General features: G+C 48.7%; 1 protein-coding gene across 4 annotated transcripts in view; it reads left to right on the top strand.

The window, feature by feature from the left end:
* Positions 1-26,268, top strand: part of LOC123761511 (uro-adherence factor A) — a 144,286-nt gene extending 118,018 nt beyond the window's left edge. For all 4 annotated transcript variants that reach the window (XM_069313938.1, XM_069313939.1, XM_069313936.1 and 1 more), the window contains exons 8-12: positions 1,532-1,661; positions 13,295-13,508; positions 15,256-15,355; positions 18,586-18,736; positions 25,839-26,268. In XM_069313938.1, the coding sequence (XP_069170039.1) occupies positions 1,532-1,661; positions 13,295-13,508; positions 15,256-15,355; positions 18,586-18,714 (573 nt within the window). In that variant the 3' untranslated portion in view covers positions 18,715-18,736; positions 25,839-26,268. The remainder of the gene's footprint in view (positions 1-1,531; positions 1,662-13,294; positions 13,509-15,255; positions 15,356-18,585; positions 18,737-25,838) is intronic.
* The last annotated feature ends 792 nt before the right edge of the window (positions 26,269-27,060 follow it).

The following is a 27,060-nucleotide window of genomic DNA, read 5'->3' as shown; positions in this document are numbered from 1 at the left end:
AAGAAAACCTGCGTTAAATGTAATGAAATGATAATGTCTGGTTGAACCCCAGTGGCTCCCCAACACCCTCCCTGCAGGTCATCAGGAGGTTGTTACATCTACCATAGAACTGAGGGTAGAGGAGTCGGTTGACCGGGAGCTGCTGCCCCCTTCCAACCAAACGAGTCAGGAGGTAGGGCGAACAATCTGGTGTTAGTTTTAACAGTATCACTCGTTTTGGACACCAATCACATCCATTTTTTTCTCTTGAGTCATAGCCATGGACAGAACTTGCGTCCAATACAAAAATATTGTATAAAATTCATTTTTTATCCGATCGACCTCGGGATAGTTTCAAAATGAGCGCCTATAGAATGCGTACAGTTTGGTACCAAAATGAAAGATGTAACACGAAACTTGATGTCAGAACACTTGAAAGATTATTAATATGTTTTTGGGTCTAAATTTTAAATTTTAAAATATTTGTTAAAATTCTATTTATTGTGCTATTATTATGGGACTAGTTTTAAAATGTGCACCTTTATATTGCAAACAATTTGATACCAAAACGAGCGATGTAACATGAAAATTGATGTCAGAACACTGGAAAGATATAAATAATTTTGATGATGAGCGTCCAAAATTAAAATATTTGTTAAAATTCCAGTTATTGCTCCATATTATGAGACTAGTTTTAAAATGCGCGCCTTTATATTGTGAACAATTTGATACCAAAACGAGCAATGTAACATGAAAATTGATGTTATCAAACTGAACGAGTATGTACATTAGGTTGTGGTGTGCTAATTGGTGCTCGTTCACGGGTAATTTTAGGCTTTGCTGCGGGGAGTCTCGCCAGGCTTTTGGACATTATATGCATATACATCTGTAGGGAATTTAATTGCGAACACAATGATACCAAAACGAACGACGTAGCACGAGAATTTAGGTGAGAAAACTGAAACAAGTATACACATTTTACTGATTTTGTGCGCTCACGGGTAACTTTTCCGACTTTAGGCTTTGCTGTGGGGAGTCTCGCCAGGCTTTTGGACATTATATGCATATACATCTGCAGGAACTTTAATTGCGAACACAATGATACCAAAACGAGCGACGTAGCACGAGAATTTAGGTGAGAAAACTGAAATGAGTATACACATTTAGGCGTCGTCGCACGCTTGCCCGCACCATTAGCCCCATGACGTCAAAGTCTGCGGTGCTCACGTGGCGCGGGCAATAGTGTTAAGAGATTTCAATCATTTGTTTACATTATTGGGGAGTTCTTTAGGTGGTTCTCGTGGCTGCAGTCTTGATTAAAGCAAGCAGTGGTTTGTTTTGTTTTGCTGACTTTCTGGGTGTCTTCTTTGGTGGTGGCATAAAAACATAAGGGCCACTGCTCCCTGCACCTCTGTGAGGGGGGGTGGGGGGCAGATTCTAGTGCTGATCCAGATAATGCTTGTTTTAGCATCATCGCATTGCTAGTGTTATTTAACTAAATGATGTAGAGCCCTTTCATGTCATTAATCATGTACTTCACTTATTGCCACAGATTGGCCATGGATGGAATTTGCAGTTTGGTGCTGTGAAGCTCAAATGTCATGTCCATCCAGGAAGACTCACTTGTAATGAGTGTGAACCCGGTCTTGTGCTCTCTAATGTCTCATCACACACACAGTCAGGTTTGTATTCTAGTCTGAAAGTTGTATTCTAGTTCAGTTTTTCTTATATTTTAAGAATGTTATATATTGTAACTTCAGCATCAGTAATTATATTTTAACTTTTTAAGAATTTTGCAATACGATATACCAAATGTAATTTGTCTATTTTACCTTAATGTTAACTAGTAATTGTACAGTGGGATTTTGATATGCAGACTACAATAATTAGTATTGGATACATTTTATCAGATGAAATTGTTTATTTCTGTGAGGAGCCCCTACGGCTCTCCACAGAAATCTTATCTTATCGAGCTAATGTATGTTATGTTAGACCGGGACATTAGCTATGGAGTTCAGACCTACCAGGGACCAATGCCAGAACCTGGCCCCTTCAGAGAGATTTCAGGAAGCAATGGCCCTGGAAAACCCCATTGTGGTTGGGGGTTTTCCTTATCTGCCATCGACGGGGGTTAGGCACCCAGAAAGGTAGGCGTTTCAAAACAAACCCCACATAGTAAGAAACTACAACAAAAACCGAACAGAGAGGTAGAAAACTCCCTACAATTCCAAGGAGACAATCAAACAATCAATTTACTGCTGCACCGGTCGTCCGCGCAGCCCTCCCCTCCCTGGGATGGGAGGGAGGAGGCCGGACCTCACCACGCCCAGCCTTCAGTTCGTAAGCTAGTATCAACCGGGATAGACGCTTCTCTGGCCTCAAATTCCTGGGCGGTGTTTGCCTTGTGTGGTGTTCTCTACTGTTTTTGTGTGGTGTGTGGTGGCCAGGAGTACTCCATCAGTGCCGGGGCTGCATGCGCTTCGGGGCTTTCTTCCCTAGGCACCCTGTGAGTACTACCACTGTGTCAGGGCTTTTTTCCCTGGGGCGTTCGGGAACTGTTCCCGTAGGGGTTCTTGCTTGTTCTTGTCTGCTCGTGAGGGGTGTGGTTCTTTCCAGATCGCCGGGTTTGGTTTCCTGGTGATCTGGAGGCCATTCCATCTGTTTCCATCCCTGTTTCGGACTTGGCTGGGTCTTGTTTAGGGCTCTTAGGCCGCTCCTTGTCATTCCCTCCAGAAGTGTTGCTGCAGCTGTGGTCCCGCTTTCGGCTGTTTATGAAGGGGTCCCGGGTTGCTCGGCGGTTGCTCGAATGGTTGTGCGGGAGTCTGAAATTCGACGTGCTGTCTGCCCACAGGGTCCGGTTTGGCTTCGGCATTGGGTTCGTCCTCCGTGGATCTTGTGTTCGTGCTGCGTCACCAGCTTCCTCTTTGGGGTTTTCGGGGTTCCGTGTATTGGCACCTCCCCAAGCCTTCGCTCAATGTGTTCACGGACAGGTCATCTCTCGGCTGGGGCTTTCTGACCAGTACTTACCAGGTCGGCCGGGTATGGTGGGGTCTGTCCATCCGTTGGGCTCACAGCACGGTTCGGGAGTTCGTGGCTGTCTAGTTTGCGCCTCGGAGGAATCGGGTCACTCAGTGCTCTACCATCCAGCTCCATTCGGACTGTTTTCTGGTGGTTCTTTGCCGGAACCACAGGGTTTCTTTTAGGCCTTTGAGTGGCTTGTTTGCTTAATTCTTGGGGTTTGGCCAGCCGTGAGGTTCATGTCCGGGGTGTGTCCTGCGTCCTGGCAGACAGCCTGTCTTGGTCCATTGTCCATTCCTCTGTTCCCGGATTGGCCAGTCGTCGCCAACTCGTTTCGTTGGCTTGCCCGGACGTATGGACTTCTGGCCATGGACATCTTCACGTCGGTGTGGTCTCTGTGTCTTCCCATTCTATGTGGCGCCCTTACCCGCCAGCGAGGTGTTCACGGTGGATTCCTTTCGGCAGGACTGGTCTAGGTGAGGGTACCTGTTCCTCTTCTCCCGGTCCAGCTGTTGCTTCGGGTTCTGGCTCGGTTGGAGTGCATTCCCTAGGAGAGTAGTCCTCGTGGTTCCTTTGGTGGTCGGCTCAGCTTTTTTCAGACTGCTTGATAGGTGTCCAAACCCGGGGCGTTTTCCTGCGGCTCCGCCTCTTTCAGCAGGTCTGACCGGTCCTGTATATGAGTGGTTCGGCCTTCTCCTTGGCTCTTCGCATCTGGTTTTTTGACGCTGGTGTATCACCATCTCTTTGGTAATCAGGTGGCTTCGTTGATGGTGTCCTACCTGCGAGCTTCGTCTTAGCGACAATATGACGTTCCTGGTGTTTCTATTTGCCATTTTCTTGCTCTTCGTAGGTTGTCTTCTCTTTCGCATCGGGTTGTCTTGTCCTTTCTTGGGTTTTCAGGACTGTTATTTGATATTTTTTACTGTCGCCTCGTATCGTGCTGCGCTGGTGGAGCCGCTCCGGCTTGCTTTCGGGGTGGACGTCACATCTGCCCCGTTTCATATGCTTTCTCGTGTTTTGTTTCACCTCCAGCCTGCTCATGCATCGCCTGAGCCGTCCTGGTCTTTGATCAGGGTGCCCTCTTATCTTCTTCTCCTCAGTTTGTCGTAGCCCCTTCGGTTCAAGATTGTTTTCTCTGGGGAGCCCCTACGGCTCCCTGGAGCTTATCGGGCTAATGTATGTTATGTTAGACCGGGACATTAGCTAAGGAGTTCAGACCTACCAGGGACCAGCACCAGAACCTGGCCCCTTCAGAGAGGTTTCAGGGAGCAATGGCCCTGGAAAACCCCATATGGTTGGGGGTTTTCCTTATCTGCCATCGACCGGGGTTAGGCACCCAGAAAGGTAGGCGTAACAAAACAAACCCCACATGGTAAGAAACTACAACAAAAACCGAACAGAGAGGTAGAAAACTCCCTACAATCCCCAGGAAACTAGCAAACAAGCAAACATCACACTTTACTGCCGCGCCGATCGTCCGTGCAGCCCTCCCCACCCCGGGAGGGGGGAGCCCCAGACCTACCGTGCCGGCTGCCAAGCTCCAGTTCGTTCGCTAATGTCAACCGGGATTGACGCTTCTCTGGCCTCAGTTTCCTAGGCAGTGTTTGCCTTGTGTGGCGTTCACTGCCGTGTGTTGTGTTGTGCGGTGGCCAGGAGTACTTCATCAGTGCCGGGGCTGCATGTGCTTAGTGGCTGACTTCCCTAAGCGCCCTGTGAGTACTGCCCTTGCGTAACAGGGTTATCTTCCCTGGGGCGTTCGGGAACCATTCCCGTAGAGGTTCTTGCTGCTCGGCATTTGCCTCGCCCTTGGGGCCAGCTGGGGCTTGGGGCCCTTGTTTGGCCCTGGGTAGGGATTGGTATTGTGCTGGTTAGGGCGTCAAGGTGTTGCCACCTAAGCGGCGGCCGGTTTCTGTTGCCTCTGGAGATGGTGTACTTTTGCGGGGTTTTTCTTTTGTTTTTCATTTTCATGCCTGGTGGGGGTCTGCCTAAGGTGGTTACAGTTCCACTGGTAGTGTTTGGCGGCCCTCTGCTAGGCCCCCGTGATTGTACACGTCTCAGGGGTTTTCAGTGCTATAATCTACCCTCTTGTTTATGTTTGGGTTTCTTAACCGGTTAGCAACACCTTGCCCGGGCTTCCCGTAGTTGTTATCCTACGGGCCCTGGAAACCCCTGTCTGGTCTCGGGGGACCATTGAATGTGTCTTCCGGGTTCCAACCCGTCTTGTACGGGATCGTTGGTTGCTGTTCCCTTGTCTCCGGGTGACAGTCGCCATTTTTACCTCCGTCATGCTGCCTGTTGGGTCACTGACACCTTGACCCGGAGTCTTGCGAGTGATTCTCTGCTTGTTCTCCAGTACTCTCCTGATGTTTTACTGTTCAGAGTACAGGCGGCATCCGTGTTGCAAGCTAGGTTAGGTTGCTGCAACATGCTAGGTTGGTTTCCCACTCGAATGCCCCGTGGCCGCCCCGTTTGGTTAGGTGCTGCTCGCCCCTTTCCCTCCATGTTCCCGGCTCTGGACCGTCTGCGGGTTTCGGGATCGGGCGGGGTTTAGTTGCGACAGAGACTCGGGCGGTTTTCGGGGGCTGCCCCGTTCGGGTTGGGGACGGAGGTTTGAGGCTGTGCCTCCTGCCAAGGCTTCTGGGTCTTACCAGTGGCCCTTTCTTGTTGCCTTTCCCATGGACTCCTGCTTTTCTTTACGGGCGGAGGGCTTGGAGGACGGCTCTGCCCCGGGGCCTCTGTTGTTGGTTCCCGGGGCTGTGGGGGTTGCCTGCTAGCAGTTCTGGGGCGGTTTTGCCCCTTCCGGGGTTTTTCTGCTGTTGGGCGACGTTTTTCGCCCATCCAGTCTGCTAGCTTCCCACATTTGCTGGCGTGTTTTTGTGTAATTAGAGTCAGTCACAGCCCCTGCTGGCGGCCATTTTCGTCTGCCGGTTTCCCGGCGTGGCCACCAGGGCGGCGGTGCGGTTTGTTTACATGCGTCTGGGTGTGCGAGCGAGCGTCTCTGGTGAGTTTTCAATTTTTTTTTCAGGGTTTTTGTTCTCCTGTTGTCGTTTCTTTGTTTTTCTGGTGTTTTCTTGCCGTTGCCTGTTCCTCTGGGAACGTTTGGGTGTTGATTTTGGGTCTGAGCCTATGGGTTTAGGCTCAGTGCCCCTGGCTGGTATGCTTGCTCCCACACCTTGTCCCTCGGTTTTCGGTCTGTTGGGTCCGTTTTCCCAAGGGGTTCTGCTGGGGGCTGTGCTTTGCCTTTCAGTGGTGTTCTCCGCCGGCAAATGTGGTGGTTTGGGATCCCTCTGGTTCGATTCTGGGTTCCTTTGGGTTCCTTGGTTTCATTCTGGAGGTTTCTTCCTCTTGGGCCCCCTTTTGTGGGTTCAGGGGACTTTGTTTCCTCGTGTGACCCGGTTCTGCCTTTTGGGGTTCCGGGGTCTTCCTGGCTTGCAGACTGATCTTTTTGGGTCTTGGCACATGTTGTGGTTGTGCTGGGACTTTGCGGTTTTGCTGTCGAGGTGGGCCTTTTGATGCAGTTTTATGCCTTCTTTGCCTGGCCGGCGTAGTGCTCTCTGCCCACTAGTCGGCGACTTGTACTTTTACAATATATGTCCTCACCTAGTTGTGCTTGCGGGGGTTGAGCTCTGGCTCCTTGGTCCCGCCTCTCAACCGTCTATCAACAGGTGTATAGGTTCCTGTGCCTCTTGGGCTCTATCATGTCTCCATGTGACATTGTATGGGGGGTCAGCCTCGTTCCTTGTGTGTGGAGTCACCACATTACTTCCTAGTGCTTTCCCGTTACCATTCTGACACTGAAAACAAAAAAAAATAATTCTATCTGTGGCTCTTTTGGGTACTCAGTTTCCACCTGTGTCCCCTAGTGCGTGTGCCCCTTGTGTTACATAACCTGTCCTTATCAACCCTGTCGATTCCCTTGGGTATCTTGAATGTGGTGATCAGGTCTCCCCTCACTTCATCTTCCGGCGAAGTGTGGTTTCTTTCCCGTAGTCTCTCCTCATGACTTGGGTAGTGTACTTTTTCTTTCGGAAGGGGTTCTGTTCCCTTCTCTGTTGACTGGGCGCTGGGGGAGCAGCTTGCTCTGTTGCCTCTCGCATGGTCCCGCTGTTGGTGGGCGCTTTGGGTTGTCTTCCGGCCTCTGCTGGCGTCGGAGGACGGCTTCTCCCCCTTGGGGGGGTTCAGAGCTGGCGGGGTGGGCTTCTTCCTCTGCGCTTCGTCATGTCCTCTTCGTGGGGCGTGGTCGATCCGCCCCATCCTTCTGGGCTTCCCGTCTGCTCTTTGCAGTCATGCGCTTTTCTCAGTCTGCAGTTCTTCTGGACTTCTTCAGTCTGCGCCCTGGATCCTCTGCCCTCCTCGGAGGACTGTTGTCTCCTGTTCGGATTCTGTTGGGGCCGGGTGCATGGATGGTGGCACTGGACCTCCTGGTCACTTCTTGGCACGTTCCTCTCCAGTTTTTCTGGGGCTAGCACGGTTGGTGGTGGGGCTTCAGGTTTGCTGTTTTTATTGCCTTCCCCATTTTGTAATGGGCACTTTGTATACTCTCTGCATCTTTATCGGATCTTAGTGCCCTGTCTGCGTCTGAGATTCGGTGTCTGGCCTACCTCGACGACTGGCTGGTGTGGGCTCCCAGTCGGTCCGCTTGTCTGCTCGCCAGGGGATAGTTCTTTCCAGATCGCTGGGTTTGGTTTCCTGGTGATCTGGAGGTTTTTCCATCTGTTTCTGTCCCGGGTTCGGACCTGGGCCTTGTTTAAGGCTCTTGGGCCCCTCATTGTCTTCCCTCCAGAAGTGTTACTGCGGCTGTGGTCCTGCCTTTGGCTGTTCAGGAGGGGGTCCCGGGTTGCTCAGCGGTTGCTTGGGCAGTTGTGCGGGAGTCTGCACTTCGGCGTGCTTGTCTGCCTGCAGAGTCGGGTTTGGCTACGGCGTCGGTTGGTTCCTGCGGAGACTCCCCTTCCGCCTCTTGCATTCCTTGGGTTCCTCCGGGGATCTTGTGTTGGTGCTGCGTCACCAGCTTCCTCTTTGGGGTTTTCGGGGTTCCGTGCCTTGGCACCTCCCCGAGCCTTCGCTCGATGTGTTCACGGACGGGTCGTCTCTCGGCTGGGGCTTTATGACCAGTGCTCACCAGGTTGGCCGAGGTTGATGGAGTCTGTCTGTCCGTCGGGCTCACAGCACGGTTCGGGTGTTCATGGCTGTCTGGTTTGCGCTTCGGAGGGTTTGGGTCACTAGGTACTCTACCATTCAGCTCTGTTTGGACTGTTCTCTTTTGGTTCTTGCCGGAACCACTGGGGTTTGGCTAACCGTGTGGTTCGTGTCCGGGGTGTGTCCTGCGTCCTGGCGGACAGCTGTCTCGGTTCATTCCTCTTCGTGGGTTGGCCAGTCGTCGCCGATTCGTTTTGTTGGCTCTGTCGGGCATATGGACTCCTGGCCATGGCCGTCTTCGGGTCAGCGTGGTCTAGGCGTCGCCCATTTTGTGGCGTCCTTCCCACCTGCGAGGACTTCCCGGTGGAGGCTTTCGGCAGGACTGGTCGAGGTGGGGGGTACCTGTTCCTCTTCTCCCGGTCCAGCTGTTGCTTCGGGTTCTGGCTCGGTTGCAGCCCATTCCCACGAGAACAGTCCTTATGGTTCCATGGTGGCCGGCCCGGCCTTCTTTTCAGACGCTGCTTGATAGGTGTCCGTACCCGGGGCGTTTTTCCTGAGGCTTCGCCTCTTTCGGCAGGCCGAATCGGTCCTGTCCGTGACTGGTTCGACCTTCTCCTTGGCTCTTCGCGTCTGGTATTTTGACGCGGGTATCACCATCTCTATGGTGTTAAGGTGGCTTTGTTGACGGTGTCCCACCTGCGAGCTTCGTCTTGGAGACAGTATGACGTTTCTTACGTTTTCTCGTGTTTTGTTTCCCCTCCGGCCTGCTCATGCGTCGCCTGAGCCATCCTGGTCCTTGTTCAGGGTGCCTTCTTATCTTCCCTTCAGTTTGTGGTAGCCCCTTCGGTTCAGTTTCCTGCTCTTTGGTACTGGTGGTAGCTTTATAGGTGTGCAGCCTTTCTCTGTCCTGGCGACGGTCGAGACGGCTGCTTTCCGGAGGGGTTCTTGGGGTATTGGTACTTGATTGGTTTGGCCGGGGGGGTGCGTCCTGTGTTGTCCGGTTGTGCTTTTTGCTGTTGCCGGCGTACCGTGTCTGGGGATGCGCTGTGGTTGATCCGGTTCCTTCGTTCCCTGTTTTCAGGGCTCGGGTCTCCCAGGTCGTCCGCAGTGTTTTCCTTCTTCCAGCCTGCGGTCTGTCTTTGCGCCCGTGCTGTTCAGACGTTTGCAGCTTTTGCTGCTGTGTTGGTGACGTCTCGGGCTCATTTCGGGCGCAGGGATTTGTGGGTTGCGCAGGTTTTTGGCCGCCCATCCATATGTGCGTCTGTTCTTGGGCGTTCTTGATGCCTTGGGTCGCAGGTTTGCGACCAGTTGTCTTGGCTTTGCGTTGCAGAGTTTGTGGCGGCCGCCTCCCGGGTTAGCCCTTTCTTTTCCTTCTCTTTGGGCATGAAGCTCCAGGGAGCCGTAGGGGCTCCCCACAGAAAACCAGCGTTGAATGTAATGAAACGCCATTTTCTGGGTGAGCCCCGGAGGCTCCCTGGAAACCCTCCCTCCCCCCGGTCGGCGTTTTTTTTGCGTTGGTTGAAGCTTAGCTTCCGAACTGGAGCTTGGCAGCCGGCGCGGTAGGTCCGGGGCTACCCCCTCCCCCTCTCGGGGTGGGGAGGGCTGCGCGGACGATCGGCGCGGCAGTAAAGTGTGATGTTTGCTTGTTTGCTAGTTTCCTGGGGATTGTAGGGAGTTTTCTACCTCTCTGTTCGGTTTTTGTTGTAGTTTCTTACCATGTGGGGTTTGTTTTGTTACGCCTACCTTTCTGGGTGCCTAACCCCGGTCGATGGCAGATAAGGAAAACCCCCAACCATATGGGGTTTTCCAGGGCCATTGCTCCTTGAAACCTCTCTGAAGGGGCCAGGTTCTGGCGCTGGTCCCTGGTAGGTCTGAACTCCTTAGCTAATGTCCCAGTCTAACATAACATACATTATCCCGATAAGCTCCAGGGAGCCTCCGGGGCTCACCCAGAAAATGGAGTTTCATTACATTCAACGCTGGTTTTTTCATAGGCCATATTTTGTTGACATGGGCCTCTGTGGGTCGGGTCAGGGAGCTTCTGGCTCTCTTCTGGTGCAGGGGTTTCTGCTGTTTTGGTACTGGTAGTAGGTTTGTACGTTTGTAGCCTTTCTCCATTCTTCTGGCGACAGTTGAGACGGCTGCTTTCCGGAGGGGTCCTTTGGTTATTGATGGATGGTTGGTTCGGCCGGGGGGTGCTGTTGTCCGGTTGCGGCTCTTTGCCGTTACCCGCATACCTTGACTGGGGATGCGCTTTGGGTTGATCCGGTTCCCCTCGTTCCCTGTTTCAGGGCTTGGGTCTCCCAAGTCTACCAGAGTTTTTAAATCTACCACCCTGCGGTCTATCCTTGCACTCGTGCCGTTCGGACGTTTGCAGCTTTCGCTGCTGTGTTGGTGATGTCAAGGGCTCATTTTGGGCGCGAGGATTTGGGGGTCGCACAGGTTCCTGGCCACCCAGTCTTTGCACGTGTGTCTGCTCCTGTGCGTTCTTGTGTTGCCTTGGGTCACAGGTTGCAGCCTGTTGTCTCGGATTCGCATTGCGGAGTTTGTGGCAGCCGCCTCCCGGGTCAGCCCTTTCTTTTCCTTCTCTTTGGGTATTAACCCTAAAACTGCGCATGGCGTATATATACGCCCTGAGTAACATGTCCCACGGTGCGCATGGCGTATATATACGCCATAGGGTGCCAGGCCCGATTCAAATGGCCCGCGGCTACACGGGGTTCACAGTAGCTTCCTCGGGGCTCTTGTAAACAGACGCCATTTTTTTTTAAATTGTGGGCAATATTCTCAGGTGTGAGAGGCACAGTACTGTTGGAGCAACCAAGGCTGGCGCACGCAGCATGAGCGAACAGCATTGCTGTTCAGCTTGTGACCACAGCATCGCCGAAAAATGTCAAAATATATATATAATTGTTATTATTTAGCGATGACAATATTACAGATGACCCATGACTGTGATATAAATAACCAGGGTTGTGATAATAGCAGGATTGTTGTAATAATTAGCGCTGTGGGAGGAGTGATGCTGAGAGACGGAGGGAGACAGCATCGTTTACTGACTGTGTGGCCACCTGTTATTGTTTGCATTCACCATACCAGGTCAGTGGTTCTCTATGGTGAACACAAATGTAGATACTTATATCTAATGTGTGTATTAGTGTAATAACAGCAAAAGGATTATGCTGGGAGGAGCCATATGGGTGACGGAGGTGACGTCGTCTGCACGATCTGTTTAGAGGGTGGCCACTATGCTCTTTGGGTGCACTACAAGCTTAGGTGTACAGTTACGGTGCATAAAACATGTAGATACTTATATATAATATGTGTATATAGGGTAATAACACTGCAAACAGTATTGTTGGGGGAGAAAGTTTAGTGCGTGTGACCTTGAATGAGTGAGGGATCCCCGCCAGCCGCCATCTGTGTATAGCGACGACTCTTAGTGCCTGAATTAACTATATCAGCTTAGCTGTACAGTTGTGGTGAACAAAATATATACATACTTATATTTAACGTCTGTATATAGTGTAATAACACCACAACTGGTATTGTTGGGGAAGAAAGTTTAGTGCGTGTGCTGAGGGAGTGGCAGCGAGTGGCTGGCTGATGTGTGGCGGTAACTCCTCGTTGCTTTTCGACTCAATACCAACTCAGTGGTTCGTTATGGTGACCAAAACATGCAGATACTTATATATAACCTGTGTATAGAGTGTAATAGCAGCAAAACTATTTGTTTATTGTTTTATAAACATAATAATTGAATCACTAATATGCACATTATACTTTTGAGTATAGCGATTATTCACCACTTTTATTATGTAAATTTATTACAATACACACTATTGAATAATATTACTGCAAAAAAAACAAGAAAAAATCAATCGGAGACATTGAAACAATTAGGTAATAATATCTTTGTGGCAACTCCCACCTGTCAGCGCGGGTGACGCTGACTGGGTCTGACGACCGCTCTGTCAACGCCCACTTTTTGCCAGACTTCCTCGGTCAATTGCGCCCAAAATGTGTCACCTACGATTTTTTTTTTATTTTTCCCGTGCTCAGGGGACACAAATTAACATGTTTAGAAGACAAAAAAAAAATTTTGAATTTTTTTTTTCTTGCGCACAGGGGTGTAAATGTCCCCAGGACCCCTGAGCAGTGTAAGGTTTAAGCTCCAGGGAGTCGTAGAGGCTCCTCACAGAAAACCAGCGTTGAATGTAATGAAACGCCATTCTCTGGGTGAGCCCCTGAGGCTCCCTGGCAATCCTCCCTCACACCGGTCGGTGGTTTTTTCGTGTTGTTTGAAGCTTAGCTTCCGAACTGATGCTAAGCATCCGGCGCGGTGAGATTTGGGGCTCCCCCCCGTCCCCCTCTCGGGGCGAGGAGGGCTGCGCGGACGATTGGCGCGGCAGTAAAGTGTGATGTTTGCTTGTTTCCTTGGAATTGTAGGGAGTTTCTACCTCTGTTCGGTTTTCTGTTTTAGTTTTTTACCATGTGGGGTTTGTTTTGTTATGCCTACCTTTCTGGGTGCCTAACCCTGGTCGATGGCAGATAAGGAAAACCCCCATCCACAAGGGGGTTTTCCAGGGCCATCGCTCCCTGAAACCTCTCTGAAGGGGCCAGGTTCTGGTGCTGGTCCCTGGTAGGTCTGAACTCCTTAGCTAATATCGCGGTCTAATATAACATACATCAGCCCGATAAACTCCAGGGAGCCTCCAGGGTCTCAACCAGAGAATGGTGTTTCATTACATTCAATGCTGGTTTTTTATTTTGGCTTTGTTATGGATGGATGCTGCCATTAATTAAAGTCATAATTGAAACAGAAGATTACTTCACTATAGAACTAAGTAATAACATCAGTACCATAATATTGTATTAATCTTTTAACTTCTAAGGTACATTATTGAATTATTGATAGAACTTGTTAATTTTCTGATATGAGGATAAATTTCTGATCATTGTGTTTTTAAGGATATTGCCACAGCTTAGGTTGTGACAGAATGTGCTGGCTATGAAATGGTATCTTTCTGATTAAACCTTATTTTGTTATTTTCCTTTATGAAATTTCTAGTCATTTATTATTGTGTATATTTCCTGTACAGTATATTCTAAGAAATTAAAGTTCTTATTAATATCCTTAATTTGTGAATACTTGAAACAGAAACAGGAGGAACCATAACATCCTTCAAGGATGCCAGGTCACGAGAAAAGGCCAGGAAGAAGCAGTTAAAAGCTCTTCGAAAAAAATATGCAGTTGCAGCTAAAGGTGAACCGTCTGCCATTGATGGACAGTACAATGATCGAGCTTTGAAACGGTTGAAAGAAATTGGTTCTGATAATCCATATGAAAAAACGGAAGTAGCATCAACTGACACGTAAGTACAGAATTAAAATGATTAGTAACGTAAACGTTCAAGTCGTGCATTACCATATTTAAAAATCTGAGTTTAACAGCATACAATATTTGGTAAATCTTTAATGAATTCATATTTAAATATATGAGTTTGTAAATTTGCATTGGAAAATATCTAGGACATTAATGATATTCAGTGAGCTGACTGACTACCTGGCATAAAGCCTAAACGTTAATATAAGAGTGAACTGGGCTTGAAGACTTCCAGGTTGTACAAGTCAAGAATGTGTGACATATAGAGGAGAAAGAGGATTGGTGTAATTACCTAAGATGTTGTCAATCCGGGGGTTTTCTTATCCCCCCTTCCTTGCATGAGTTTGAGTTAAGCGGGGCTTTCCCCAGGCTTCGTTTCTTGGTACCCCTGGGCACTCCGAATTCATCCTTCCGGAGGTTCTCGATGCTCCCAGGTTTTCCCCCCAGCAGAGGCTTGAGAGATGCTTGATGCTTACCTCCTGCGTGACCTGGTTCCGCCTCAGTTATGGATCTGACCTCTTTTGAGTTTGGCTCTTCTTCCCCTTATTGGGAGTGTTACGATGTTCCGGAGTCATCCTGCCTGTCCATTGTTTTTGCTAGGGGCCTGGCGCAGTTTTTGCCGTAACTGCACTCTTGATTGGCGGGAAGTGTCTCATGTGTTGCAGTTTTTCTGGGGTGCTGTCTGGAGTCCCTCAGTGCGAGTCTCTTGACACCTGCCCTTTTCTGTGATATTGGTCTTGTGCAGTTGCATGCTTAGGTTCCCCATCAATCGGCTGCCTTGCGACTATCCCCATAACCGGTGGCTGCCAATTTTCATATCTGCGTGCGCTTAGCTTCTATCGTGCGATTCTTGAGACTCTTGGAGCTGTATTCTGATTGGCTTTTGGAGTTCGTGGGAGCACTCTGTAAGGTTCCTTTTGCAGGATTTTTTGTCCCCGCTGCTTTGGCATCAGCGGTCATGCTTAAGATATAGATGCTCTAATCCTCCGGGAGGCAGTTTCTTTGTTTTTCACCTCCCTTCTCTCGTGTCGACAAGCTGTGCTGACTCATTCTTTGGACTCAGCATGGACCCTGGCTCGTGTTTCAACTTCTCCTTTTTGTCCTCTGCTCTTTCCTGAGATTTTTGCTCAGTTCTTGTCACCTTCCTCGGTGAGTTGCCATCCTGTTTCTGATCTGCTGTGTATCTGGAAGGGCTAGGCCTTCAGGCTAGGCCTTCCTATAGGGGTAGGGCCAGGGCTTCACCTAGGTGGGTCCTCTGTGGTGCCGGTAATTGGGTCTGATGTGTTTCCTCCATCTGGTCAACATGGAGGAAACTATTGAATAATAATATTACTGCAAAAAAAAAAAAAGTGAAATAACAAATCAATGATAATGAAATAAATATGTAAAAATATCTTCATGGCAATTCCCAACCCACTCCTGGCCAGGAAACTTCTATGGGCAATTGCTTCATGAATTCTCATGAATCATGACAGCTTCACGAAATTTCCATTCCTCCGACATGATCAAAGTAAGTCACATAAATTTTTTTGTTTAATTTTCCCGTGATCAGGAGATACATTTTAATATTAAAAAGTAAAATTAAAATAATCAGATAATTTTCTTGTGTACAGATGCGGTTGTCATGGAAATTCTAGTGCACAACCCATGGGTTAATTGTTAATTATATTTTGTAAGAATTAATATTTGTCATTAAGTTGTTACTAATACCCACTTCCATAAACATTTCTCAACAGAGCTCTAAGAGAGAACAACAAAGGGTATGCAATGCTGCAGAAAATGGGATGGTCACAGGGTCAGGCTCTTGGAAAGTCTCAGGCTGGCATCACAGAACCGGTAAATAATACAGTTCGCTGACAAAAAATTTGTATTTGTTTTTGCATTGTCTCGTGCCATGTTTTGTACTCTGTTGTCATTGGTTAGGGATGTATTGTTGTTTCTAGGAGGGGCTTCTACTGTGGCTTTCTGTTGCTAGCTACCTGGATAGCTCCAACCAGTTTGATTCACAACAGGGCCTTGTGAGTTATTGGAAAGTCTACCATGACCAAAGGCCAAAACCTGGCTCCCTCTCAGGATGTGCAGTGAGAATGAGGTACTAGATCACTCAGACCAAAAAAATCCACCAGAAAAGTTAGCAAGACAATACAGACAATCAGCAAGGTAAACATAGAAAACATGAGATCGAAATAAATGATCTGTCCGAGTGTGAAGCTCAGAGGGAAACACAGGTGTAACTAGTGTAACTCGTTAGTTACACCTGTGTTTGTAACTAGTGTAACTCGTTAGTTACACCTGTGCACCACCGAGTGGATGCCATTAATAATTTGATCTCCCAAGCTGATGTGTTAGCTATTTTGCCTGGTACGTTGTGTCAAAGTGTCATTTTGGTCTTCATTCCTGCTAGTGCTCTTTATGTCCCAGTTAATTACATAAGAGATTGTCATCCATCAGTTTCTCCTTCAGGATTGAGACCTCTCTTCCTTGATGGACCCATCTTTTGCCAATTCTTTCTGGGTGCAGTATAAGGTTCCTGATTCACCATGGTTTGTTGCTAGCCCTCTCTTTTTCTCGAGAGACTGGCATGGCTTTTGCCATACCTGATGCCTCGAGTGATGTGAGGCAAGTACTGTCTTTCAGGCATTCCTGGGTAGTGTTTCCTTTGGGCCACTTCAGGATTGCCTGTTTATGCTGTCCTTGTCTCAGGGTAGGCATGTACATCTGCATGTTCAGTTGCCTTTGCTTTTTGGGCCTGTTCTTGTGGAGGATCACAGGGCTAGCATGAATTTGGCTGCTTTTTTGCTTCCAAGTTCTCTCATTCAACTTGAATTTGACTCCCTGGATGTTCATTAGGTTGATGCAGGATAGTTGTTGGCCACCTTTGAGCATGAGGGGTTCGTATCTTAAACTACCTTGATGACTGGCTGGTTTGGGATCCCATCCAGTTAGTGTATCTGCAAGCCTTAGATCTGGTTCTTCCCAGCTCACCAGGTTCTGATTTTTGATGAATTGCTCTGTCACAGGTTTGGACTTGTTGGACCTAGCCTGGAATTCTCAGTCGGCTTCCCTCTCCCTTCCATCTGCATCCTGGCTACAGCTTGGATGCATGTCTCTGGCTGGTTGTGGAGAGTCCCTTCATCACTTAGTCATTACCTCAGGCAGCTGTACGAAAGTTTTGGGGAAGAGCATCTCATTTTTGCCCCATCCATTGTCTTGCATGACTTTCAGTAGACCCGATTGGCCTTTGCTTCCGTTTATCATATTGGGGAGTTTTGTGTTCTCATAAAGAGAGGTTTTACTCTTTTGCTCCTGGGTGGGGGTAATATTCTTTCATTGCAGCCTTCTTTTCTGGCTAAAAATAAGCTGGCTGGTTGGTGGAGGGGTCCTTTTGGTGACTGATACTTAGTTGGTTGAGCCAGGGGTGCACCATTTATAGTATTCATTTACATATGTTTGCCATTACCTCTGTGCCACTAGTGGTGTGTGGGGAGATGCTCTGTTTGTGGGTTTGCTTTCCCCTGGTTCTTTCTTCCAGGGGTCCATTTATCTCAGATCATCTGCGGTGTCATCAAGCTTAGCCAGCATGCGGCCTACCTTCGTGCCCATGATTGCAAAGTGAGAGTCTGTTCGCTGTGTTTTCAAATATGTCTGGGGCAGATTGGGCTCAAGGGTTTTTGTTTGGTACTTAGTTAACATGTCTGATCCACACCAAACTTGTGGGGTTTTGGGACAGGTTACTCTTTGCTAGTTCACCCTACTATGGGATGGGGGGGTTACTTTCTGCAGCTCTCCTCAGCTCCTGGTGAATTCCCTTATATTTAGTGCTCAGTGGTGACAGCGACTGGGAGCCACCATGGGAGTCCTCCCAAAAATCCAGTGTTGAATGTAATGAAATGCTTCTTTCTGGTGGTTCCTTGAAGGCTTTCTTGACTCTCCCTTCCCCTTTTCAGGAGCTTCAATTTTCTGTCCTCTTGCTAAATGGACTGATGTGTCAGATGGAGGATCAAGTTGCTAGGTGCATCCTCCTGGTTGCATGCAGGTGTAACTACCAAGTGACTGCTTTAAGACTCGGGTGGTTCATTCAGTTCGGTGTCTCATTTTCTATACTTTGTATTTACCATACTGATTGTCTATTGTAGCTCTTTCACGGTCTGAGTGATCTAGTATACTCAGTCTCCCTGTGCCTCTTTAGAGGGGGTGTCAGGTTTTGACCTCTTGTCTTGGGTAGGCTTACAGTGACTCACAAGGGCCTGGCATAGATTGAATTGGTTAGAGCTATTCAGGTAGATAGCAGTAGCGAGCCACCAAGGCACCACCAAAGAAAGACATTTCATTACATTCAATGCTAATTTTTTTTTCCCCTGAGAGGATTGTTGTTAATATTTTTAAGATATACCTCATTGTATTGACATTTAACTTACGACATTTGTACATGATATAAAATAAGCATTCCAGTGAAACTTGGTAGTGAATGCTAGTCCTTGAACTGTCAGTCAGATGTTATATGATCACCAGCTTTCATAATAGCCTTAGTAAACTGCCAGTTTCAGGGATATTCCAAGATTAAAATATTAGAAAAGTTTAGTTAAACAGCTGTGCTGCTCAGAGTGTTAGATGCTTCTTGCCTCTGCAACAAGATGCTAGTTCCACAGTTGCTAGCCATAAATTTACACAAGTATAGTATACACAAGTATCACATTGTATTGTATAACACATGCAATGTATAACACATTGTGTTATCAGGACATTTCTTGGCTTGTACAGGGTCATTGGATTAGTTTTCAAGCAGTCAAAACATTCCTTCAATATGTTGAAGGAATCAATATGTTGGTCACGTAGTGGCCAACATATTGAATTGGTGACCGATAGATGTTGGCTGAACATATCTAAACTTGCATAGTTCATGCATGTACCACTATTAGTCAACAGTTAGAGCTTTTAAAAGAGAAAGGCATCTTGAATGTGTGGTGATCAATCTGATACCAGTGCCTTAAGCTCCAAAGAAGCTATTGAGGTGCCTCACAAAGTGGCATTTCCATTTCACTCAAATTTTTATTTTATTTTCTCAGATCCAGCCAGATTGTGTCATGGGACATGGTGGTTTGGGTTGTACTGAGGTGACCGTTCCACTCGATCCTGCTGAAGAGAGGAAGAGGAAACTCTTGCAGATAACTCAGCATCGCTATAAACAAACATAAATGAATGAATGTCATTGAACTGGTAAAGTAATCCTATCTTTTCAAATATAAAATTAGTTATTTATAAAAATAGAGCAACATCCTCTAGCTATCTCAAGTGTGCTCCATATTACCAGTAACATCAAACGTGGGAGTTCTGTTTGGCCTATCTGGAACCAGAGCTGCAACCTGGCCTTCTCACAGAGGCAAAGAGAGCAAATGAAAGTTGGTCATTTCACCAGAAAAGTACTCAGAAAGTCAGTGAAGCTTTATAGACAACTGCTGAGTTCACAAGACTCAAAGTCTTGAAACTTCCAAACTTCTTCCCCAAACAATTCAACCAAAACAAAATTATTCGCTCAAAACTAGCTCAAACGTGTTAGTACTGATCACCACTACCAGGCAGCCCGGAGCTCGGTCCATCACTGGCTCGCTACACAGATCTGTTACTGATGTGTTGCCTACTGCCACACAACAGTGTAACAGTGCAGCAATGAGGAGGTCTGGTCGAGGACTGGGCCACAGGGACGCTAAGCCCAGAAACCACCTCAAGGTGACCTCAAGGTAAGGTATCGTATGTTCAGTATGGTTGCCATCTCTCATGGTGTGTCCTAGTCATGAGTGCCAAGTGCTAAGCTAAGTGCCAGCCATTCTAGGACTTGTTCTGTGGGGGCCATTTGTCAGTATCAACTTGATTTAATGACCTATGTGGGACTGTACCCAAATCATTAAATCCGGGGCTCCTGCTAAATCCGAAGGTTTTAAGATGTCGTTAACTGTTAAGTCATATTTGGGAGAGCATCAGGATGGATGGTGGATGGACTGGCTGGTGAACTGGCTGGTAGGTTGGTTCGTTATACCTGCTTGATGGGGTTTTGGGAGTTCTTCTACTCCCCAAGCCCGGCCCAAGGCCAGGCTCGACTTGTGAGAGTTTGGTCCACCAGGCTGTTGCTTAGAGCGGCCCGCAGGCCCACATACCCACCACAGCCCAGCTGATCCGGAACTTCTTTTAGAAAACAAGTCTAGTTTTCTCTTGAAGATGTCCACAGTTGTTCCAGCAATACTTTTTATAGTCACTGGGAGGACGTTGAACAACCGCGGACCTCTGATATGTATACAGTGTTCTCTGATTGTGCCTATGGCACCTCTGCTCTTCACTGGTTCTGTCCTGCATTTTCTTCCATATCGTTCACTCCAGTACGTTGTTATTTTACTGTGTAGATTTGGGACCTGGCCCTCCAGGATTTTCCATGTGTATATTATTTGGTATCTCTCTCGTCTTCTTTTTAGTGAGTACATTTTTAAGAGCTTTGAGACGATCCCAATAATTTAGGTGCTTTATCGTGTCTATGCGTGCCATATATGTTCTCTGTATTCCCCTATTTCAGCAATCTCTCCTGCTCTGGAGGGGGAAGTGAGTACTGAGCAGTACTCAAGACGGGACAACACAAGTGACTTGAAGAGCACTGCCATTGTGATGGAATCCCTGAGTTTGAAAGTTCTCGTAATCCATCCTATCATTTTTCTGGCTGACGCAATATTTGCTTGGTTATGCTCCTTTAACGTTAGATCGTCGGACATCATTATTCCCAAATCCTTGACATGCTGTTTTCCTACTATGGACAGATTCGATTGTTTTGTACCCTGTATTAAGTTTCAGATCCTCATTTTCTGGGGGGAAGCAACTTCGGCTCCCCGAGCTATCTCAGGCTGATATGCTAATGTCAGACTTTGGCATTCGTCATGTGTATGGAGTTCTTAGGCCTACCGGAGACCACGGCCAGAACCAAACCCCCCTCAGAGAGGCAAGGGGAGCAATGGCCTATAGAAACCCCCATGTGGTTGGAAGCATTCTATGTCTGCTATTGACCAGATCAGGCACCCAGAAAGGTAAGCACCCCAAAACAAACCCCTATTCTAGTTAGAATTGCTGCCAAAAGCCGAACTAGTAGATAGAACTCCCCAACAGAAAACGAGCAAACAAGTATGACGTCACACGTCGCCGCGCCGCTGTCTGTGCAGCTCCCTCTTCTCCGGAAGGGGGAAGGGGGAGCCTCAGATCCTTCTCGCCGGCTACTTAATTTTTAAGGCTGATGCTATAAGCAGAGGTCGTGTGCTCTGGCTCCAGTGTCTTTACAGTACTGTGCCTTGTGTGTGGTGTTTGTTTTTCCAAGGGTGCGAGAGCCAGGAGTTATCTTCAGTACTCAGGCTGCATGGGCCAAGGGCTGCCTTCCCTAGGTGCCCTCTATGTACTGCCCTTGGGGCCACCTTCCACAGGCTCTTCGGGACCTGCCTCTGCTGGTTCGTTCTGCCGTTCGTTTTTTCGGCCACTTGTTGGGCTCTTGGGTGTTCTGTTCTCCCTTGTTACCTGCGGGTAAGTGGCAGTTTGCACTGGTAGGGGCGCAGGGTGCTGCGCAGCTTCGTTTTCCCGAAATAGCAGCCGGCTCTGTTCCTTGGGGTTCGCTGTCCTATTGCGGGGTTTTGTTTTTCTTTTTGCCTTGTAGGGGGTTCTGCCCTATTATCTACTGGTGTTTGCCCTTCCACGGTTCTCCTCGGTCGCGCCCCCCTGCTAGGTCACCGTGAGTGTACACATCCCTGGGGTTCAGCTGTAGAAGTTTGCTTGGTAGTTTTGGGCGCCGGTTAGCAGCACCCTGCCTAGGATTACCTAGGCAGCAAGGTCCTCTTAAAGTAAACACTCAGGACCCTGAGAATCCCCTAGGGGGCACGTGGGTCTGATGGATGTGACCCCGGAGTCCCCACTCGCTTTGTGCAAGTTTGAGGGTTGCTCGGTCCTCTTGTCTCGGGGTGACCCTCATTGTCTTTGCCTCCACCATGCCGCCTGTGTGGGCGGTGATACTTTCGATCCTGAGTCCTGTGAGTGTTGGTGCTTGCTAATGACTCAATTTACCCAATCCAATGATGATTCTATTTGGGTACAGGCGGCGCGTGTGTTGCAAGCTAGGTTTCATCTGTTGCAACGTGCTCGGTTGATTGCTCACCCGGATGCCCTGGGGCAACCCCACTTTGCTTTTCGAGACCCGAACTTGGGGGTGGGGGTCACTTCGATCCTGGTTCAGTCCGCACCTCCTCGTCCTTCCCCTCCAGTTGTACATTCTGGTACTTCCCCCCCCCCCCACCCCCAGGTTCCAGCCCCGAAACGTCTGAGGGTTTCTGAGTCGGGGCAGGGGGGTTACTTGATCTCAAGACTCGTGCAGCTTTGGCGGAGGCCCCTTCCAGGAGGGGGGGGGGTGGAGGCTTTCGAGTCTTGTCTCCCGGCCGAAGCTTCTGGGTCTGACCATTGGGCCCCCCTTTCTTTCGGCTTCTGTGGCTGCACCATCCTTGTCTTGTGGGGTCGGTGCTTGAGGGAGATGACTCGGTCCCGGCTCCTGCTGTGAAGGATGTAGGGGCTGGGGAGGCTGCTGACTTGGGAAGGCCCCGCTGGACCCCACCTGGGTTTTTCTTCCCTCTGAGTGGGGCTTGCTGTTACAAGGAGTGGGGTTTTCTTCCCCCCCCCCCCCCCCTCCTGCGTACGAGTTGGATTTGGTGTCGGCCCCTCCACGGGTTCGGTTCCGTGTTCCCCCAGGTGCGTTGGTTCCGTCTTTCCGGAAGTTGTCGGCTTATCGCATCCAACCTGGTGTGGTGCGGGTGGCCCTTGCAGCGTACCTCCTGCATGACCCGGATTATGCCTCTGAGATGGATCCCTCGGAATTCAGGTTTGGAACTTCGTTCCCTTTCTGGCTCCATTACGAGGTTCCGGAGTCTTCCTGGCTAGCGGACTGCCCCTTGTTTGTTCTGGATGCCTGTCATTCCTTCTGTCGTTTCCGCACGCTGGAGTGGCGGGAAGCTTCCACGGTGGTTCAGGTTTTCTTGGGTGGCAATCTTGGGTACCTGAATGAGTGCTTGTTTGCCCCTGCCCTTCCACGTTGTTCAGCTCCATGTGCAGGTTCCCTCCCTTTTGGCAGCGCTTGTTGCGGAGGACTTGCGCGCCCGGGGCCTTTTGGCTTCGGCCTTGCAGGTTCTTCTTCCCTCCTGGAGCTGTCCTCGGATTGGCTCAGTGGAGGATGTGAGGGCACTTGGGTCCGTCCCGGGGTCCGGCGCCTTGCCATGGCAAAGTTTATCCAGGCTACTTCGTCTGCTTGTCATCAGATGTCGGACTTGTTGGTTCTCCGGGGGTCCCATGGTGGGTCTTCCCAGAGGGGCGTGCCAAGGCTCGGGGTTCCTCTCCTCGTGGTAGGCCACTGGTGTCAGGTTCAGGTTTGGCTCCTTCGGACCCGCCCTCGTCTGGTCGGCACGGTGATCTCTCTGTGCGGGGTTCTGGGTCTCATAAGGGACGCCGGCTCATTGGCGGTTTGCCCATTGACGGGGCGATGGGGGGAGGCTTGCGCTGTTCGCTCATGCCTGGTCTCACGATTCGTGGGCGTTTCAGGTCGTGTCTGTCGGCCTGCAGTGGCGTTGGGTGGCCCCCCCCCCCCTTTCAGGGGGGTCGGGGCTGGCAGGGCAAGTTTCTTCCCCTGCGCTCTGTCAGGTCGTCTTGGAGTGGGTTCGCTTGGGTGTGGTCGAAACGACGACGTCCCTCAGATGGGTTTCCCGTCTGTTTCCGGTACCGAAACGGGACTGCGCGGACCTGAGGTTCATTCTGGACTTGTCCCGTCTGAACCCCTGGGTTTATTGCCCCTCCTTTCGGATGACTACGCTGTCCCAGGTTCGGCTCCTCTTGGATCCGGACGCTTGGATGGTGTCCTTGGACCTCCGGGACGCTTATTGGCATGTCCCAATTCATCCGAGGTTGCGGGACTGGCTCGGTTTTGTTGTGGGGCATCAATGTTTCAGTTTTCTTTGTCTCCCGTTCGGGTTGAACCTGGCACCTCACGTGTTCACGCGCCTTATGCGGGTCGTGGTGGCCCGTTTGCGTCTCTTAGGTGTTCGGGTGTTGGCCTATCTCGACAACTGGCTGATTTGGGCTCCCAGCCGGTCGGTTTGCTTGCTAGCCAGGGATTTGGTTCTTTCCCAGATCGCCGGTGAACTGGAGGAAGTCCCATCTGGTTCCCTCTCAGGTTCGGACTTGGCTGGGTCTTGTTTGTGACTCTCGGACCGCTTCCTTGTCTCTTCCTCCGGAGTCTCTCCTGCGGCTGCGGTCCCGTCTTTGTCTGTTTCTGGTGGGCTCTCGGGTCACCCGGCGGTTGCTCAAGGGGCAATACACTGGCAGGGGTCTCCAGCAACACACTGGCAGGGGTCTCCAGCAACACGCTGGCAGGGGTCTCCAGCAACACGCTGGCAGGGGTCTCCAGCAACACGCTGGCAGGGGTCTCCAGCAACACACTGGCAGGGGTCTCCAGCAACACGCTGGCAGGGGTCTCCAGCAACACACTGGTAGGGGTCTCCAGCAATACACTGTCAGGGGTCTCCAGCAACACACTGGCAGGGGGTCTCCAGCAACACACTGGCAGGGGGTCTCCAGCAACACACTGGCAGGAGGTCTCCAGCAACACACTGGTAAGGGGTCTCCAGCAACACACTGGTAGGGGTCTCCAGCAACACACTGGCAGGGGTCTCCAGCAACACACTGGTAGGGGTCTCCAGCAACACACTGGCAGGGGTCTCCAGCAACACACTGGCAGGGGGTCTCCAGCAACACATTGGTAGGGGGTCTCCAGCAACACACTGGCAGAGGTCTCCAGCAACACATTGGTAGGGGGTCTCCAGCAACACACTGGTAGGGGGTCTCCAGCAACACACTGGTAGGGGGTCTCCAGCAACACACTGGTAGGGGTCTCCAGCAACACACTGGCAGGGGTCTCTAGCAACATGCTGACAGGCTTCCATACAGGCTTCAATTATAACAAGCCTTAACTGACGGACAGTACTTCCATCTCGTAACTCAACTTGGCTCTCCTGGGATACATCGGTCCAGTCACAAATATTTCACCAAGTATCACAGAAAATCAGTCTACACCAACTCGGCCACTTGATCCTACTGGAGCTCCTCTTGAGTTCAGGACTGCCCTGGGTGAACTGATTCCTGTTGACCAAGAGACCACCCATATCACTTCTGAGGAGTAAAATGTGATTAGTAAGAAAGAAACTACATATCTTAAGATATGGAGCCCATATCTTAAGAAACACATCAACTGGAAAAGGTGCAACGACATGCCACTAAGTGGCTCCCAGAACTGAAGGGCAAGAGCTACGAGGAGAGGTTAGAGGCATTAAATATGCAAAAACTAGAAGATAGAAGAAAAAGAGGCGATATGATCACTACGTACAAAATAGTAACAGGAATCGATAATATTGATAGGGAAGAATTCCTGAGACCCGGAACTTCAAGGACAAGAGGTCATAGATTTAAACTAACGAAATAAAGCTGCCGGAGAAATATAAGAAAATTCACTTTTGTAAACAGAGTGGTAGACGGTTGGCAACAAGTTAGGTGAGGTGGTGGTGGAGGCCAAAACTGTCAGTAATTTCAAAGCGTTATATGACAGAGTGCTGGGGAGACGGGACACCACGAGCGTAGCTCTCATCCTGTAACTACACTTAGGTAATTACACTTAGGTAATTACAGGTGTCAATAAGATCACAGCCTTCCACCAGGGAAAGAGAACTGGGGTCAGGTGCACTTAACAGATGGCGTTGATGTCATCACACCTCTCCTCCTAAAAGAATTTGCTGTCCGGTGCGCTCAACAGATAGTCAACATCGTCACAGTTGAGAACATGTAATATAATTACAGATGTCATTAATGGTTATTGAATAAATTTGCTTGTGTCATTAGTGATTGTGGGAATAGCTAGCCGGCACATTGGAAATAATGTTGTATGCCACACACTAAATTACATTGTCCTGCTTTCCTGCAGCCAATATCTTCTGGTTGACTGTCCCAATTTTCAGAATTGGAAATGTTTCTCCCTGACTCTTTCTTCGTACCACATTTCTCTCAATAAAATCCTCAGTACTGTAATTTTGACACCTTTGATGACATCCTGCTCCTGTATAGGCATATCAAGTGTAATCTGGGAACTATTGAATAATCTGCGAGTTATATAGTGCTATACTGCACAGTCATCGTAGCCCAGCATTTTTAATAATTGCTTGGGTTTTATGATCTTATTTTTGCTTAATATATAATTGAATTTTTTTTTTCACAGGCTCTCTGCATGGAGGCTCCATACAAGGAACTCCTAAGAGTATCAACAAAACATTTTCTGCATAGCTGTTCTTTCAATTTGATCTTTACATCTATTGACCAGATTGATGGTGAGGCTGAACTTGGCTTGCCTTATCCAACTCTTTCCTCTCAGTAGATGTTGATTGAATGTAATGTCTTTCTGAAGACCAAGTAAGTGTGTTCAGTATTTGGAAACATTGACAAGGCCTGTTATTATTATGTATCAAATGAAAATTACAATATGTGCACATGCAGTATAATAGAAATGTAAATACAGTATATAAATGTGTGTGTGTGTGTGTGTGTACTGACCTACTTTTATTGTAGGAATTGCCTTATGTATATAGAAAGGTCTTTAAACTTGTATAAGTTGATCTTCCCATACATTTGTATGTAAATTATGAAAGTAGCATCACTTGTTTTATTTCTTTACCTCATGTTAGCTTTACTTGGTTAACTTTACTCTGGTCCCTTTAGCAGTATCAAACTCTGATTTGAAAATATTCACTATTTGTATACTTATTCTGGATAATAATAAACAGGTTAATGGTGTCCGATATTATTCAGATCTTACCTAATTAAAACAAATAATTTAGTAATGCAGTATAATATTTTGTAGTGTGTAATGCCGAGTGATCGGCATTACAGATTGATGGCAATTTGACTCACAGTCTGTCATACATGTTGGCTAGAGATGATGGAAAGGAACCAAGACGTTTAATTAATAATTTATTGTGTCGGGAAACAGGCAGGCAGTGTACAGTATATATATATACATCAATGTTAGGCTTATATTGAGGCCTCCCTGTGTCAAATTACTGACCCTCCCTAGAATGCAACCCCACAACAAGCTGACTAACTCCTTGGTACCTATTAACACTGCAAGGTGAGCAGGGCAAAATGTGATAGGAAATGTCCCAACCAGTTCTCTTCTGCCCGGGATATGTTCCCGAAATTCCTGATTGTGAGTCTAGAATGAATGCAACTGTACTACTGGGATAGTACTGTACTACTGGGATAGTACTGTACTACTGGGATAGTACTGTACTACTGGGATAGTACTATACTACTGGGATGGTTTGGGATAACCTCACATTGACCGTGTCAAGTGACCCTTTGCTCGCCACACCCTGAAACTCGTCTGGCTCCTCTGTTTACTCCTAGCCTGTAAAATACTGTGCTGTATTCAAATAACTTGTATG

Source organism: Procambarus clarkii, chromosome 7 (genome assembly GCF_040958095.1).
Source record: "Procambarus clarkii isolate CNS0578487 chromosome 7, FALCON_Pclarkii_2.0, whole genome shotgun sequence".
Taxonomy (NCBI): Eukaryota; Metazoa; Arthropoda; class Malacostraca; order Decapoda; family Cambaridae; genus Procambarus; species Procambarus clarkii.
The sequence above is the reverse complement of the archived record's forward strand: the minus strand, read 5'-3'. Positions and strand labels throughout refer to the sequence as shown.